This window comes from Toxoplasma gondii, chromosome VIII (genome assembly GCF_000006565.2).
Source record: "Toxoplasma gondii ME49 chromosome VIII, whole genome shotgun sequence".
Classification (NCBI taxonomy): Eukaryota; Apicomplexa; class Conoidasida; order Eucoccidiorida; family Sarcocystidae; genus Toxoplasma; species Toxoplasma gondii.
The window spans coordinates 2,868,913-2,883,917 of NC_031476.1; the positions used below are offsets into that span (position 1 = coordinate 2,868,913).

Below are 15,005 nucleotides of genomic sequence, written 5' to 3' on the forward strand. Positions count from 1 at the left end.
GTTGCAGAACATGCATGCCCATGGCACTGAAAATCATGGAGCAACTTAAAGCAGGATTTGTTTGTGTTTAGAACATCTGCGAGTGCGGGAAGATTAATAGTAAATGTCTACTGAATACGGATCCTCCTCAAAGCAGCCACTGTCTGTTAGCCAGCAGGACTCGGCCTCCGGAAGAGCTCTACAAGGCTCTTCGGACACGCCAGGTACAGTGGTTACTCCAGTGGCATGTATGTGTGTCGTAATTCCTCTACGCAGAAAGATATGGAGAGACGGTCATAGAAGAGGCAGAGACGGGGGTATCGCATATGTGGCTACATGTGCGGACAGGTTGAATACACAGACAACCGTAACGTGCTTTAAATGCGCTGAAGGCATCATCTTCACTCTTGCCTGCATGCATGCAAGTCACAATCATACCACATGCCTGTGTAAGTCCTTCTTCCGAAATGCGCGTAATAAAACAATTAGCGCCGTCTCCTCGTCGGCACCGGTTTGACCAACACTTGTACAGAGATCAACATATTTGACCCAAGCCAACGTTTATGTGACCGGTCCATATCGCATCGCGTCGCTGGACTCCCGGGTGGTTGGTGAAGATGCTTCACAGCCGAATAGAAGCGGGCATTGAGGACCTCGTCTCTTCACTTGCCTCCGAGGTACGCAAGTATAATTCGTAACTCTCAAGAAGCCAGACGGGGTCCACCAAATTTGTGGCAGTCGGCGAAGCGCTTCAAGGCTCTTCCGGAAATTGGAGCAGCTCCTAGCAGAAGAGCAGAAACGGATGTGTGGTACGAGATGGATGTCCTGGCTCCGCTATCAACAAGGGAAGAAGTGTCAGCTAACGGGTCAATGACACGTCTCAGTAGAAGCAAGCTGTACACGAAACCGCTTTTCATCGCGGTTTGTGACAAACATCACGCACTGTACCCTTGTTCAGCGGAGGACAGACCACGACTTCACAGTGACACGAATAAAATGTTTTTCTGTTGCAGCATGACTGCGTTGTGAAAGCGAAACTCTGAAGGGTGTGCGCAGCACTGCCATCCCGTTCCGGCTTCGGTTTGCTCCACAACTCGACGCAACGTTCACTATCCCTTACCATTTCCAAACTTACCTCGTCACTGTCATTCTGTTCAGAAGGAGCTTGGAATTCATCGTCCTCTGCTAGACACCGATCGAGGAGGTCCCATCTGTTGTCCCTGATCACTTGTACAGCCACTCGAGCTCGTTGTCGGGTCATGATGATGAACTTCAAAACCAGCCCCTCTAGCGCCTCTTCTGCCTTTGTCAAGGTCTCCTTGTTAAGTACACCAGAATTGCACAACGCACCCGCGAGTATGTCCTCCGCTTCCTGTGCCGCCGCCCCCAAACGGGCCACGAGATTCGTACGAAGTGTCACTGCCCGAGGACTAGGATCGTGAAGAAGATTTATTAATGCTTTTCCTGCGACAAGCCTTTGTTCTGTTAAGCTGACCCGCAAGGCATCGAGTACGTCCAGTAGCTGCATCGTTGCCCGCGAATGGGGACTAGTGTCTGGCCTGCCTTCTGCCTGACCGCCGGTGGCTGTCTGTCCCCCCTCTGCCCCGGAGCTCGTTTCCACGCTTTCACTACTTGTTAAGGGTGCCGCACTGGCCTGGCTGTCTGGAGGTGCAGCCGCTGCAGCCGCTGCAGCCGCTGCAGCCGCTTCTGGCGAATGGGTCGAAGTTTCGCTTTGCTGCGATGAGGACTCGAGAGCCTGAGCAGTCTGTGCGGGCAGCCTTGCCTTTATGGCAGCATGAAGAACTTTACGCGCAGCTGGGCGATGTGAGATAAAATATGTTCGAAACATAAGTCTATTCGCTCGGTCGCGTCTGGATTTCCTCTCCAACCGGTAATCCTCGAGCCACAGCACAAGGCGCCGCAGTTCTCTCCACCCTTTGTGTAACTGCTCAATCTTATCGACTTCCTCAGCACTCAATTCATCCCCAGTGGCAGCTTCCTTGCGTAGTTGAATCAACTTCAATGATGCCTGTACTTCTTTCAGAGTTCTCTCCAACGCCTTCCGCAATGTCGTTGCCTTGTTCAAACAATCGACCTGGTAACGCAGTGCGTATTCTATGGTTTTGGAATCTTGAGGCGTCCAACGTTCCTCGGCTTCTGCGTCCTCGAGCTTCACAAGGGACACGTTGTCTGGATCTGACTCCTCTAGTTTATAAAAACCCATCTTTGCTGGATCAACGACCTCCGCTTGGCCTATTAGAGAGGCTGTCATATCAATCAATTTTTGCAGGCGCTGACGACGAGCTTCTTGATCCGTTTCCAGTGACGTCGAGAACGTCCCTACACTTTCCGACAGGTGTGTTTCATCGCTGGGCGACGGAGAAACATGATGGTGCGGTGAAGCTCGCCGACCCTCGGCATGGGAAGCATGACCCTTTCTTGAGGCTTTATGCGATCTTTTCTTCGTTCCAACCGCTTTCTCGCTTGGCACTTTTGGCCTTGCGCCACCGACCGCCTCAGACGAAGGCCGTGGCTCCGCCGCTGGCGTCGGAGCCTTACTAGGAAGTGACGCATCGCTTTTTTCCTCCTTCTGTTCTTGACTATGTTCTTTCTCCGTGTGCGTTTGCTGTTCTTGGCCCTTGACTCCCGCCGCGGCCACAGATGCATGCTGACCGGCACCCGACTCACTCGTATCTCGGGGCCCTGCCGCAGCTCTGTGAGGTGATTCAGGACCTTGGGGAGGAGTCGGATCCTGCTTGCCGTCTTCGCCTCCCTTAGGTCTATCTCCCTGCATGGCGTGTCGGCTGAGCCTTTTCTTCCCCCCTCTCGCGTCCCGCCGTCTAGCTCCTGCGGTCGTAGGTGTAGTGACGGATGCCTCAGCGACCCCTCCAGGCGGCGCGCTTTCCGCCGCGCCCGTGTCTACAGACGCTACTTCACTGACGGCCTCTGCCTCGCCAGAGTCGCCCGCAGTGGCCTGGCCACGTTCCGAGTCGCCTGTCGGAGAGTTTGAAACCGAGCGTCGATCTGGCGACGAGTGCCTCGAGTCGTCGGCACCGCTGGTTGCAGCGGGCGGTTGCTGCCTACCAGCTGCCGGCTCCTGCTGCGGAGGCGCATCTGCTTCTCCCCTCTGTTCTGCGGTCACGTCTGGTGAAGGGGTTGGCTTCTGGGTCTGATCAAACCCAGTGTCAGGTGAAGTTTGCGGTAACGGCGTACACTCTATCGGAGTCGGCTCAGGACCTGGTGGCTCTTTGGAACTTTCTTCCGCTTTCGGGTGTGCGGCCACCGCCATAGGGGAAGAGGGCTTCTTTTTCAGTTCTGCTTCGGTGGCCTTCCTCGTGTCGCGGTCGCCCTCTCCATGTGTGTCGACGGGTGCGGTGACAGGCGGTTGAGGTTCCTTCTCTCTTGCACCATCCTTGCCGTGACCATCGCCGTGTGATCGGCGGCGGGGCCGAGCTGGACCTGCGGCTTGTTCGCGCCTCGCAGGAAGTTTTCCGGATCGCGACGGCTTCCGTACACCGCCACCGGATTCTGGACGGTAAGAAATCGTCGGTCCTCTCGTCGAAGGCATCCCCGATTCAGATGAGCGATACCTCGCGTATCCTAGCGCAAGACCAGTAGGGCCATGTGTAGGCTCAGACAACCGAACGACCCCCCTGGAAATTGCAGTCCCCACTTGGCGACGGCGGGCCGGCTTCCTGGATGAACCAACGCGGGGTTGCTCAGGCCTAGGTAACCCGGGGCGGGGACTCGCTGCACTTGAGGACTCTACAGGATATGGGGCCTTGACTTGTGCTTCTCCGGGGGTGGGGGCTGCCGTGGACGTTGCTGTCGCCTCGCCATTGGTCCCCTCGCTTGCGGTCTTTGATTCCCACGGAGCGGACACCAACGGTTTCACCACCCCCTCCGGAGGAGCCGATAGGCGGCCGGTCCCCCCGACCACGGGCGCTTGCGTTCCCTTCCTACTCCAAACAGGTGCACTTACTTCACGCCCAGTCCAAGGCCCAGCAGCTGTCTGTGCGTATGTTAAACGCCGCGTTGGTTTCGGACTGTCGTCGAGGCTGTCTTGGCTCAACGTCAGCCTTTCATGAGTTGACGAAGGTGTCACCGTTCCAGAAAACTTCAAATGAGTGGTGAGTGAAGGGTCGGGCAATTTGTCCGGCGCTTCTGAATCCTTTTCAGCCAAAACGGACGGCACGTGATGTTCTGGAGGCGGTGCCGAAACTGCCCTGGGTTGCCCGGGAGTAGCCGGCGCGAATCGTTCAAACGACGCTACGCCTTCTGGGGTGGGACTATAGAGATGAGTGGGTGTCTGGGTGGAAGCATCGCGCCTCTCGGGCAGCGTCGGCGCCAGTTGGATCTCCGTCTCTGTTTGTATTTGGGCATCGCGGTACAAATCCGAAAGACCTAGTGGCTGAGGGGGTTCTGACGGCGGAGAATATCGTCGACGAGGGGCCGCCGCCAGCGACTCGCGAGCAAAACTCTCCCCCCATGTATACAGTGATCTGGCGCCTGCATCCTGTTGATCGACACCGCGAAACGGACTGGGCAACCACAGTGAAAAGTCTCCGGGCGCAAGGAAAGGCCCCCTCTCGTCCTGTGGGGGTTGTTGGACAGCCAGTTGCCATAGCGGCACGGATCTTCGTTCAGCTCCAACAGTTTTCGGGAAAGGGACTCGCAAACTGTCAGGAGGAAGCTCACGTGGTCCTAAGGTCGTCCCAGCATGACTCGAAGTCACTCTAGGTGGTGCCACCGGCCATACGCGGGGATCACGAACACCTGCACCGGCAACAGCGGGTGGCTGTGAATCGCCAGGACCTCCAGGGTAATTCGACTGTGTTGGCTGAGACAGTCTGGACGGTCTCGCGCGTCCGGAGACTCCTTGAGAACCTGAATGATATACCTGTGAACGGCCATCAAACCGAGGGAAGGATGGGGCAGCAGGCCTGCTGGGCAGGAGCATGCCAGTGTCCCGTTGGGTCAGTCCTGGGAATCGGGCTGTCGGCGTCTGCACGCCGCGTGAATACGCTGAAAGAGTTTGGGAAGCCATAGAAGCCTTAGTGCCGCGTCTATCAACTGGCGGCCGAAATTGCATGCGTGGTCCCCTCTCAATCTGAGGCGGCTGTAGGCGAGGTTGACCTGCGCTCCGCGGGCGACCGTCAGTAGGTCGAGTACCGTCTGGAGGATCTGGCCCCCTCCTCGTTTGCTGTATGGAGCTTAAGATGTTGTGTGCCCATTGCAAGGTTGTCGCAACCTGTTGAAGGAGCGTTGCAATGGACGAGTCAGAGACGCCTTGAGGCGGTGGGAGTCCGCCAGGTGGCACCTGCAACCGCGGTCGGTAGTTTCCACCACTCCTGGAAGGCCCCAGGCCTGACGAATGTCCACGGCGGTCGTGGCCGCTAGGCGGATCGCCACCTGACAGTCGCCTTGAGGGGGTTTGTTCATTGTGCTGCAATGTTAATGCCCCTTCACGCATTTGCTCCCGTGTTCGAGGGGTGATTGCGTCGGTGGCATCTTCGACATCCGAGGCGCCACAAACCGCTACTGACCAAACGATGCAGCACGCAATTCCAAATGTTAATACTGAAAGGATAACACTCGCGAAAAGCGGAATTGCTGCCGAGTGAGGTCCGGTGACTTTGCGTGACATTTTCACGGGAAGGCAGTGGCGGGGACTCAAGTGGTATGCCTCCTGATCGTATGGGTGCTGAGCGAGCAGCCACATACGTCGTGGACCGGCTATTCGTATCGTAAAGGATAGTCAACACGCCGAGACAGGAGAATAACCGAAAGGCGAGTGGCATTACACTGCCGGCGCAAGCACGCACCACTCCCCGCCGCTCTGCAAAGACGTGAGAGGATCCAGCAGACGTGCTTTCTCTTGAAGCAGCAAAGCCAGTCCGCCTGAAGCGACAGCGGAGATAGTGCGTGAGCTGGCACATACGCCGCCAACAAATATAGCAGTTGACTGGCAAGATAAGTAGCGCATGTCTTGTCTTTCGCGTCAGCGAACGGAACTCGTGGATATGTAGCACGCCACGTCCACGAGGCTGCCAGTGCCATGGACTCAAATAACAGGCGCGGTGGCTTGGTCTGTCCAACGCAGTAACTGCATAACTTATAAAGGCAACAGTTGAACCCACAGCTCAAACGTCGACGTCAACTGGCGCGTCAGGCGATGTGGTTGTTTGCCGGAAATTCGCCCAGCGAACCAATGGTCACACCGCACTATCCTGTCAAGGGGTAGCGCCACTCGTTATGTTTATTAGCGTGCTACGCAAGTAGCATGTCACTACGCAAACAGACGCTCTGCCTTGCGTGTCCCATTCTTATCTGTATCCAGGTCTCACACGATCGGCACTAATTTCTTCATGGGCAACAGGCCTGGCGGTCGCGCTGACGGCAAGAAACGAGTGACCTCCTGTGGGGTACCGCATCGTTCCCGATTGAAAAAACGGAGGGAGTCGACAGAAAACGGCGCCTTCAAGACCGCAGAACCACAGTCATTTATCGGTCAAAATGAGGAAAACGCCGGACGCTGTTTCTCACAGCTGAATCTGTTAAGCCACACGGATCGCCAAGTGCTGCGCCGTTCCTCAGAACTTGGCTGTCTGCCGTCAAGAAAGGCAGACTTGGCGAACAGCAATTCTTTCTTACAAACTTGCCGCTGTGGGCTATGTGTTTTCCGGTCACAGTAGCACGCGAGGACCTACATCTAGAGATTTGTCACTCGTTGACATAGTTGTCAAGGGGCAGATGACCGGAAGATTCGCGCTGACGCTGTGGGTAGGCCTGGTTGACAGCCACAAAGCCAGACCTCCGTGTCTCGTCTCGTGGACGACGCGCACCGATCGGAACCATGTCTCACACAAGACAGGAATAACTAACTAGTGCCTCGAAGCACGGTAAATTGAGTAAATTAATATCTAGGACCCGGCTACCAACTTGTCGGAAGTGTACTTTTGGAGATGGCCGTCAGGGAGCTGCTCATCACACTAAAATCGCGGATGCGCGAGTTGTATAGCGAGCACCTTGAAGTTCGTCTGAAATACGAGAATCACTGCGATGCAACAGCGCACCGGAAGGAATTTCAGTCACGCGAACAGGCGGATGCATGGGAGGACTGCATAGGACTGATGCCACTAGTCCGTCACGGAGATGCAAAAGCGAGAGGCATTTGTATATGCAGAAATAGAGGAAAAACAAAAAGACACAGACAGGTACTACATGGCTCAATGCCTAGAAAGAGATGGTTCGGAAACAAAAGAGTGGTCCCAACCGGGGTCGAACCGGCGACCTTCCGGTTATTAGCCGGATGCTCTAACCAACTGAGCTATAGGACCTGTCAGCCCGGTCTCACAGCATGCTCAGTGAAACCATCTGATGAAAGGCTGCGCGATAGTTGTTTCATGGCGTCTGCGATGCGTAATTTCCCTCAGACGAATATTCCAGATCGAATACGTCACGCCTCTGTTCATTTAATACGAAAAAATGCTGTCAAGTCTGGAGAAAGGGTGCAGACAGGCACCGCTTCTCGTGTGAGGCGAGTCCTGTTTCTTGAATTCCGCTGCTTCCAAACTGAGGCTTTACCGCGGGCTTACTCAGCCTGTCAAAATAAGTCCTTTTCGTACGAACGCGTGGCTCTTCAGGATCAGTTGCTTTCTCTCGGGTGTTCTAGGTGCGTACCGGTGTTGCTCAGCTACAGTGCAGGCTGAGTGGAAGACCCTGGCCGACTGTATATCGTAGAATATCCCACAACTCAAGCTTCTCAAGCATCACTCGACCAACACGGGTGGTATATCCCCAAACTCCTCTTTCTCCTGCATTACTTCTACGACCAGCGATCGCGCTCAACTGGCGTGTCGTTGAACGAGGCAAACGAGAGGTTGATTTGGAGGGCTCCAGCGTGAAAGAAACGACTTGTAGCATTTAGCACTAGGGTTGATAAGCACTTTATTCGATCCTTTTAAGGTATACCAGTGCTCGCCTGCTCTGTGAGTTGTCGGCGGCTATTCGTGCTGTCGTTTGAAGATGCCGATGAGCGTCACCTTCATTGTTTCCTACCGGCATTGTCTGAGCTACAAAGGAGTGACGTTGAACCGACAAAGTTCAGCATCAGTACGTTTCTCGCTTGATGATCGCAACACAGCCCACCTCAAAACGCTACGCTTTCCTGAGCTACACATTCCACATTCCAGAATCTCGATATGCTGCATAACAGAGGAAGAAGTCTAGAATCCTGGGTTCACGCAACGTGGTACGAAAGTTCTTGAGTCACCCGAGTCCTGGTGTCGCCTCCCGCGCAAAGGATATCTGGGGACGTACCACACGATGCCAAGCGTGTTCTGTCCCCACCGCATTTGCACGTTATATCCAGTTAAGGAAATCTTTCGATGTTTAGAAATCCAGTTCGGTCGGGCAACCGACAGCCCCCCCGAGAGTGTCGCATACCATTCACCGTCATCGATGTGCATTGGCAAGATCTGGAAAACAGTTAGCTCCAACTGATCCTCGAATTGTGTAGATAGAACGATACTCAGCTATCTTTACATGTGTACCTATAGTGAGTGCAGTACACGATTTCGTCGGCAAATAATTCTGCAACTTTTTGGCAGATGAATTATTCAGATGTGCCCGAGTTAACGCATATCTGTATTCTTTTTATGGAGTCTGCGTCTCCCCGAAGTATGTAGATTTGGGTAGCAGGGAAACCTCCGTCATGGAGTTGTTTTCGGCTGAAAAACAACTGCCGCAGACGCCGGGATGCGACGTGACACGCATGCGCTTTGCCCGGGTGGTCTGCAATTCACTAACGGTGTGAGTACAGAAATAGCAGTCTTTCCCAGTTGTTAAGAATCCGGTCTTCTTTTCTGTCTGTTTCAGCCATGTGAGGACTCTACCGAATGGTCCAGTCAGAAAGCCTTAACACACCCCATTCGCTCGTGCACAGGCATTTCCGCCGTAAGACACGTTCCCCACCTTGCCTGCTTCACCATTCTCGCCATTCGAAATACGGACTCTGCCGGCGAATTTGGGTTCTTTTTTCGTCGTCATCAAAGGCGAACAGCAACAAAATGAAACATGTACTGTATTTCCACGGCAGTTGTCAAGCAAAATAAGACGTGGAACCAGAAAGAACGGTGGACGTCCAGCTCCGAACGGCGACACGCGCTCGCAGTAGACATGCCCAGCGTCTCTCCGGTTCCGGAGAAGTTCTTGCTGTAGGTTCCCTTTCACCGTTCTCTGTTCTACCATTTCTGGCATCCGCCAAATCGCTTGTCTCCAGTCTTCTCCCTAGCGTGCTCCTCCCTCCATCGGCGCAAGTTATTCGTAGACTGCTTTCTGTCCCTTAGGCATGTCCTCATCTTTCTCGACTGCAGCAAGAAGCAGGCAGAAACACGGACGCAGAACGTGTGTGGTGTGTCGCTATCCAAATTCACCCATACTGATCACACAGACAGACACCATTCTTCAACATTTGGACGCATCTGTTAACACAAAACCGACTCGCTGTCCATGTCCGTCGCGACAGCTGGATTTGCGCTCGCGTCTTTATCTCCTGGTGTACGTACCCTCGCCCTCACGCGCAAACGGCTACGCGACTCGACGCGTGAACGCCCCCCGCCTTCGCAGAACGAGACGAGAGAGCCCGCCGCCATACATCAATTGTAAACATTCTGTGAAAGGAGCCTTCCGTAATCCTCAAACAGAAGCTCCAACTTACCGATGACAACGTTCCGCAGCGCCCCGACCCCGCAGGGGTAGTCAGTGCCGACGAGGCCATTCCAGTCCACGAGAGTCCAGGACGACGGCTGGAAGGTCGGAATGCCCCATTGTCTGCACAAAGTAACACCGCATAAAAAGGCAAACACACAGGCGTGCGTTGCCTGGGTTTTGTCCACCGCACCACCCTAGAATGACAAGCAGACCCCGACGAAAAAGATGCAACTGCATCTATGCAGAGAAATATGCATATACGCATGCACACTGGACATCACCAAATGCTACACACAGGGATATCTACACGGACACGTACAAGCGCAGGAATAAACAGATATGCGGCATGTGTTGGCGTATAGGGTTCGTCATCCCAGAATACCTCTTTCGCTGCGGGGGTGTGTATACGTGTGTGGAGACATGGCTGTCTATACGCCGCACGCGAGAAGCTCTGCGTGAACCGCGACACTCATGTTCTACCCCCCGCACAAACGCGTGGATGGAATCGTGCCTGTCCACGTCTTCCCGCGAGTGCTGCTTCATCTATATATACACGCGTTCAAAGGCTTAAGCGCACACACTAGAAAACCATACATATATATATATATATATGCAAATATACATATATATATATATATATCGATTTGCTTTTTCCTTCTTACTTCCCGTCACGTCGAGCTGTTAGCTGGAATCGCAGTGTATGGACAACTTGTTCGTCTTCTTCGTCGCCAAAGACGAGCTGGAGACACCAATAGCAGAAGAGAAACGCCAGTGGGGGACGTGGAGACGGCGTGCAGAATAGAATCTCGTCGCCGTGAAGTTTTTTCCCCGAGCATCTGTCGTCTTTTCTCTTTGCCTCTGCATTGCGGCGCTTCAATGTTGTAAAACTCACTGCAAGGCAACTGCTTCTTCTTGTTTTCTTCTCGTTTTCCTCTTCCAACGCTTCACCACTGGAGCCGGCACAGTGTTCGACGCAGCCAAGCAGTGCGGAAAGACGCACGCGGGCAAGGACTTCAATTAGCAGTCGTAGGTCGACACGATCTCTACGAAGAGTGAAGCACGCGTCGATGTACGTGCAGTGGAAACAGACATGCAAACATCTCCACACGCATCGACTTGCACACATCTACACATCTACATATAAATATATATATATATATATGTATGTATATACGTATGTATAAATATATGTATATGTATCTGTATACATCGAGACGTTATTCCACGTTACTCGGATCATGTTAAGGGCGCGTTCGACGCGGGACTTTCCCGGTGTTTGGAGTTTTTCGGTGAGACGTCTGGAGACGCAGACACGCAGATGCGGGAGACGCACGCGTCGACGTCCCTTCCGTTGTCGGATTCGTCTCGGAACTGGGAGACAGTCCTCGAGATGACCTCGTACCTTCATGTCTTTGTCATGGACAGAAAACTTTTGTGTGCAGAGAAGCTGGACATCCATGATGACTGCCAGGCCTTTCCCCAGCGCCTGGTCAAGCAGCTCGAGGCGCTCCATGACTTTTCGCACCTTCTCTGCACAACAGGCAAAATCCAAGAGCGACGCGAGAGCCACAGGCACGCGGTCATCAAATCATTCCCGGCGCAAATGCCCGTCTGTCACTTACCACGCGTCTTCACACACCTACGCACATATCTATAAAAATAGATAGGAGTGTACACATTTCTATAGATATGTATACGTAGGCATCTATGCGCACACATTCACGGCCGCATTTTTATACATCTGTGCATGTGTATTTATATAACATCCACGATACAAAGGCCAAAAGGGAAGGTTGCAGTGTGTTTTTTCGTATGGCGGTTGAACCTGTGATGAGCCACCAAACAGACAGAGATTCCTGCACCGGCTTCTCTTTCTCTCCCTCTTTTTTTTTCACTGGTGTGTGACTGTCACCGGTCCTTAAGTCTTGACCACCACGACGACACCCGTCAAACAGAGCTTCGTTTCCTTCTTCGCTTCACTCTCCACTGACCTGGGAAGGAGAGAGGCGCCTTCGGGGTACCGCCGCACTCGCCGCCTTTGCTTTCTCCAGGCTCGCTGCCGTCCCCCCTTCTGTCCCTTCTGTCTGCGCTCTTCTCGCCGCTGTCTCCAGTCTCTCCGCGGACCTCGCCCTGTCGAGGCCACAGATCTTCTCCATCTTCATCGAATTCGCCTTCCAGGAGAGACGCCTCCGGAGTGTCTTTGACAAACAGCCCGCGGCGGCGACGAAAGTACTGCGGCGACACCACGAAAGCCGAGTTCGCTGCCGGGGGCAGAATTGCATGCAAGAACGGAGTGACGGGAACCAGGTACGAAGACCGCGGGACGATGGGCGCGTGGTGACCTGCTGGCGCTCCTGAAGAACGAAACGGAGACAGCGGAGAGCACTAGGATTCAAAACGTCAACGAAACGGAAGGAACAGTTCTGTCGTTCAGGAAAGGAAAAGCGGAATAAGGCAAGAAAGGCATCTATCCAAGAGAGAAAAAGGTGAAAACGACGTGCTCTGTCCCCAGGAAAGACAGATGGGAAACACCAAGGAGCTGGATTTAAGATGGAGCAAAACGCCCGACGTCTGCCGAAAAAGAACGCGACAAACGAAACTTAACTCCATGAGAGACAGGCGCGAAGGTGACCCGCCCCAGGGACCGCTGGGAAGCGGAAACGAGGTGGAGATACACTTGAGAAAAGAAAATGAGCGGCAAGAAGAAGAGAATGTGCACTGAGAAACCGACAAAAAATTGTCGGCACTTTAACCGGCGAAACGGAGACAGATGCACGGCGACACAAAAAAAGGCAGAGAAACAGAGACTCAGATACCTGCAGGTACAGAAGCGAGAGATGACACATACGCATATTCACACGTTTCAATACTATGATGGCATATCTGAGCATGCAGCCGCGCTCGCTTGCTTGGTACCACCCCCGCAAAGAACGCGCTACTTTGTAAGATACGACAGTATTTTTTTGAGCGTTTTTTCAAAACACACTCTGCGACACAAACATACATATATACATATATATATATATATATATATTGTGTGACACGTATACGTATTTCTGTGTGTATCCTTCCAAGAGGTGTGCTGGATAGACGGTGACGTATCTAAGGTGTACTTACCGCATACAGTCCACATGCGTGTGATCTGTACTTTTTGGATATCTCGGATTTCAAAGGTGAAGCGACATCCAGACTCTGCGGCTTCGGCGAGTTTCGCCTGCAGGCCATTGAGAAGTGTCTCTCCCAAACAGTTTTTCAAATTCTCAAGACTCGATGCCCCACCGCCGAGAGTCCCCCCGTCTGCATGCGCAGGTTCTGTCTGTTTTTCGTGCGGTTTGTGCGGTTTCTCGTTCTCTCGCGCCTTGCTTCCCTCTCGGATCTCCGCCTCTGTCTTCCTGCTTTCTCCGTCTCCCGCTGTCTCTCGCTTCCCCTCTTGGCCGCCCTCCGCCTCCGGCTCTCCCGAGAGTTTCCTCTCGAGTGCGGCGGCGTCCCTCTCAACCATGTCTTGCGCTGTCTGCTGGCCAGGTGCCTGCCCAGGCTCCGCGGAGTCGCATGTCCCAGGTGTCTCCGCCGGCGCTCTTTGCCTCTGGGCTTCTGTCTGGGGCGTCTCGGCAGCTGCCCTTGCAGGCGCGTCGGCCTTCGCTTGTGCAGGCGTTCGAGCAGAGTGCTGTCTCTCCTCGATTCCGAAGGCGAGCTCCTCGGAGAGCAGTACGAGAGCTTGTCGGGCGCCCTGTTTGCAGGAGAGAAGAACGAAGAATCCCAAGTCCTTCAGACGTGTGAACTTCTGATTGAAGGCAAACACCACACCCAGAAAGCCTCCGGGAGACTTCACCCCCCGCTCATCGTCGCCAGAAGAGACGATCCACTGCTTCTGCTCCGCAGAGACACCCGGAGAAGAGACCACAACGCCTGAGGCTACCTCGCAGAACTGGAGAAAGCGCTTCTCCTTCTCCCCCTCTTCAGAGAGTGAAGCTGAGGCGGGAGAGAAACCAAGGCAGGAGGAAGAACTTGTATCGACCGCCGGGGACAGCGGCTGCTCAGTTGTGTCCTTCTTTTCGCTGGAGAAAAAACGCGCCTGGGAGTGTCGAGACAGACGGTGGGGGGAGGAACGAGGAGATGCGAGCGACGAGAGCGAGAAAGAAAAGGCGCAAGAAGAGATCAGAGACAAGTCGTTGCGGGGGCGGTTGGGTGGCGAGTCTGCAGCCGGGAGGAGATTGCCGGCTGGAGAGATCGGCCAGCTCCGAAAAAAAGGCAAAGACGCCACAGGCGCGAGCCGTGTAGAGACAGACGGAGCGCGAGGAAACGGTAACGAAGGCGAAGACGGGAGGAAAACAGAGGAGGAAACGGAAGATACGAGGGAAGAGCTGCACAGAGGCACTGCCCGAGCAGAGGTTGCAGAGGCTGGTCGCATCCGCGACAACCGCCGCACTGCGTACGCCATATTTGTTTGTCAGAGAAAGGCAAAACGCCGAGAAGAGTGACTCGAGGGGAAGCCGCTCGGGGGTATGTACACCTGGCGCAAGCGGAAAGGATTCTTCTTTGTGGAGCGTCGACGGAGGAGAGTGAGTGGAACGGATTCTCGCGGCCGCCGGAACTCTATGGGTGAGATCAAGAGAATCAAACGACACGACACAGAGAAAGACGAAAGGGAAAATCCGGATCCCCTGACAAGAGCCTCGCGCTGAAATGTAGAAACTCTGCTTTGTGGCGTCCTCGAAGACCGGTGCGTTCTACATGGAGCTGTTACCACCGTTTTCTCCAGTGCAAGGTCCATAAGCGTGCGTTCCTGGAAAAGTCACGCATTCGTGATGGCGCAGTTCTTCAGACGACGCACAGGAATCCTTGCGGGGAGGAAGAGAGCACTTGTGAGGCCGCGCCGCGAACAGAGGCAGAGCGTACGTTCTGCAAACTTTTCGGTAGAGAGCGGGGAGGAAAAGCATAATTTCTTCGCGATGCCCTCAGGACGGATCCAGGCATTTGAAGTCTGATGAAAACCACAGGAAAGAAGACGTTGTTTGACCCGCCTCTCTGGGCCTTGTGTCGCCGGAGCCGTCCGTTGAAAGACTCCTTCCAGGAGGCCGTTCCGTCCGGCGGCGCTGGGGTCTTCAGAAGACGCGAGAGGAGAGAGAGGAGCCTGTGGAGCGAAGCGACGAAGAGAGATGTGAGGAGAGAGAGCTGCGGCGAGTGGGGACCGAGAGACTGAGAGGCTGTGAAAACAGCGCGAGGCAAGACTTCGCGTTCGCAGGAGACCTGCGACGGAGAGGCGAGAGGCTCGCAGCGGGAAACTTCGCAGTGGAGACACCCGACCCTTCGAG

The 15,005-nt window shown here is 54.2% G+C and overlaps 2 protein-coding genes and 1 non-coding gene across 3 annotated transcripts; all 3 read right to left on the bottom strand.

Annotated features, from left to right (window-relative positions):
• Positions 1-342: 342 nt before the first annotated feature.
• Positions 343-5,701, bottom strand: TGME49_233870 (hypothetical protein; the record flags this gene model as incomplete). The annotated part of the gene is made up of 2 exons (XM_002368194.2): positions 343-760; positions 1,115-5,701. The coding sequence occupies 2 exons, from the start codon at positions 5,699-5,701 to the stop codon at positions 731-733; spliced, it is 4,617 nt and encodes a 1,538-aa protein (XP_002368235.2). The 3' UTR covers positions 343-730.
• Positions 5,702-7,245: 1,544 nt separating this feature from the next.
• TGME49_233880 lies at positions 7,246-7,319 on the bottom strand. Its single transcript has one exon. It is a non-coding gene; the product is annotated as a tRNA-Ile (tRNA).
• A 1,489-nt stretch (positions 7,320-8,808) lies between these two features.
• Positions 8,809-15,005, bottom strand: TGME49_233890 (hypothetical protein). Its single transcript, XM_018780381.1, has 6 exons — positions 12,811-15,005; positions 11,685-12,047; positions 11,096-11,223; positions 10,356-10,432; positions 9,701-9,813; positions 8,809-9,350 (listed from the first exon to the last, which is right to left on the bottom strand). Exons 1-6 carry the CDS (start codon positions 14,129-14,131, stop codon positions 9,301-9,303), a joined length of 2,052 nt encoding a protein of 683 aa, XP_018636761.1. The 5' UTR covers positions 14,132-15,005; the 3' UTR covers positions 8,809-9,300.

Excerpts from the sequence above, each read along its gene's own strand:
- TGME49_233890 (XM_018780381.1), bottom strand. The coding sequence starts at position 14,131 with ATGGCGTACGCAGTGCGGCGGTTGTCGCGGATGCGACCAGCCTCTGCA. Across the intron at positions 12,048-12,810 it reads ACGCATGTGGACTGTATGCG|GAGCGCCAGCAGGTCACCAC; the intron begins GTAAGTACACCT and ends TTCGTTCTTCAG. Across the intron at positions 9,351-9,700 it reads GCTGCGGAACGTTGTCATCG|TCGAGAAAGATGAGGACATG; the intron begins GTAAGTTGGAGC and ends TTCTTGCTGCAG.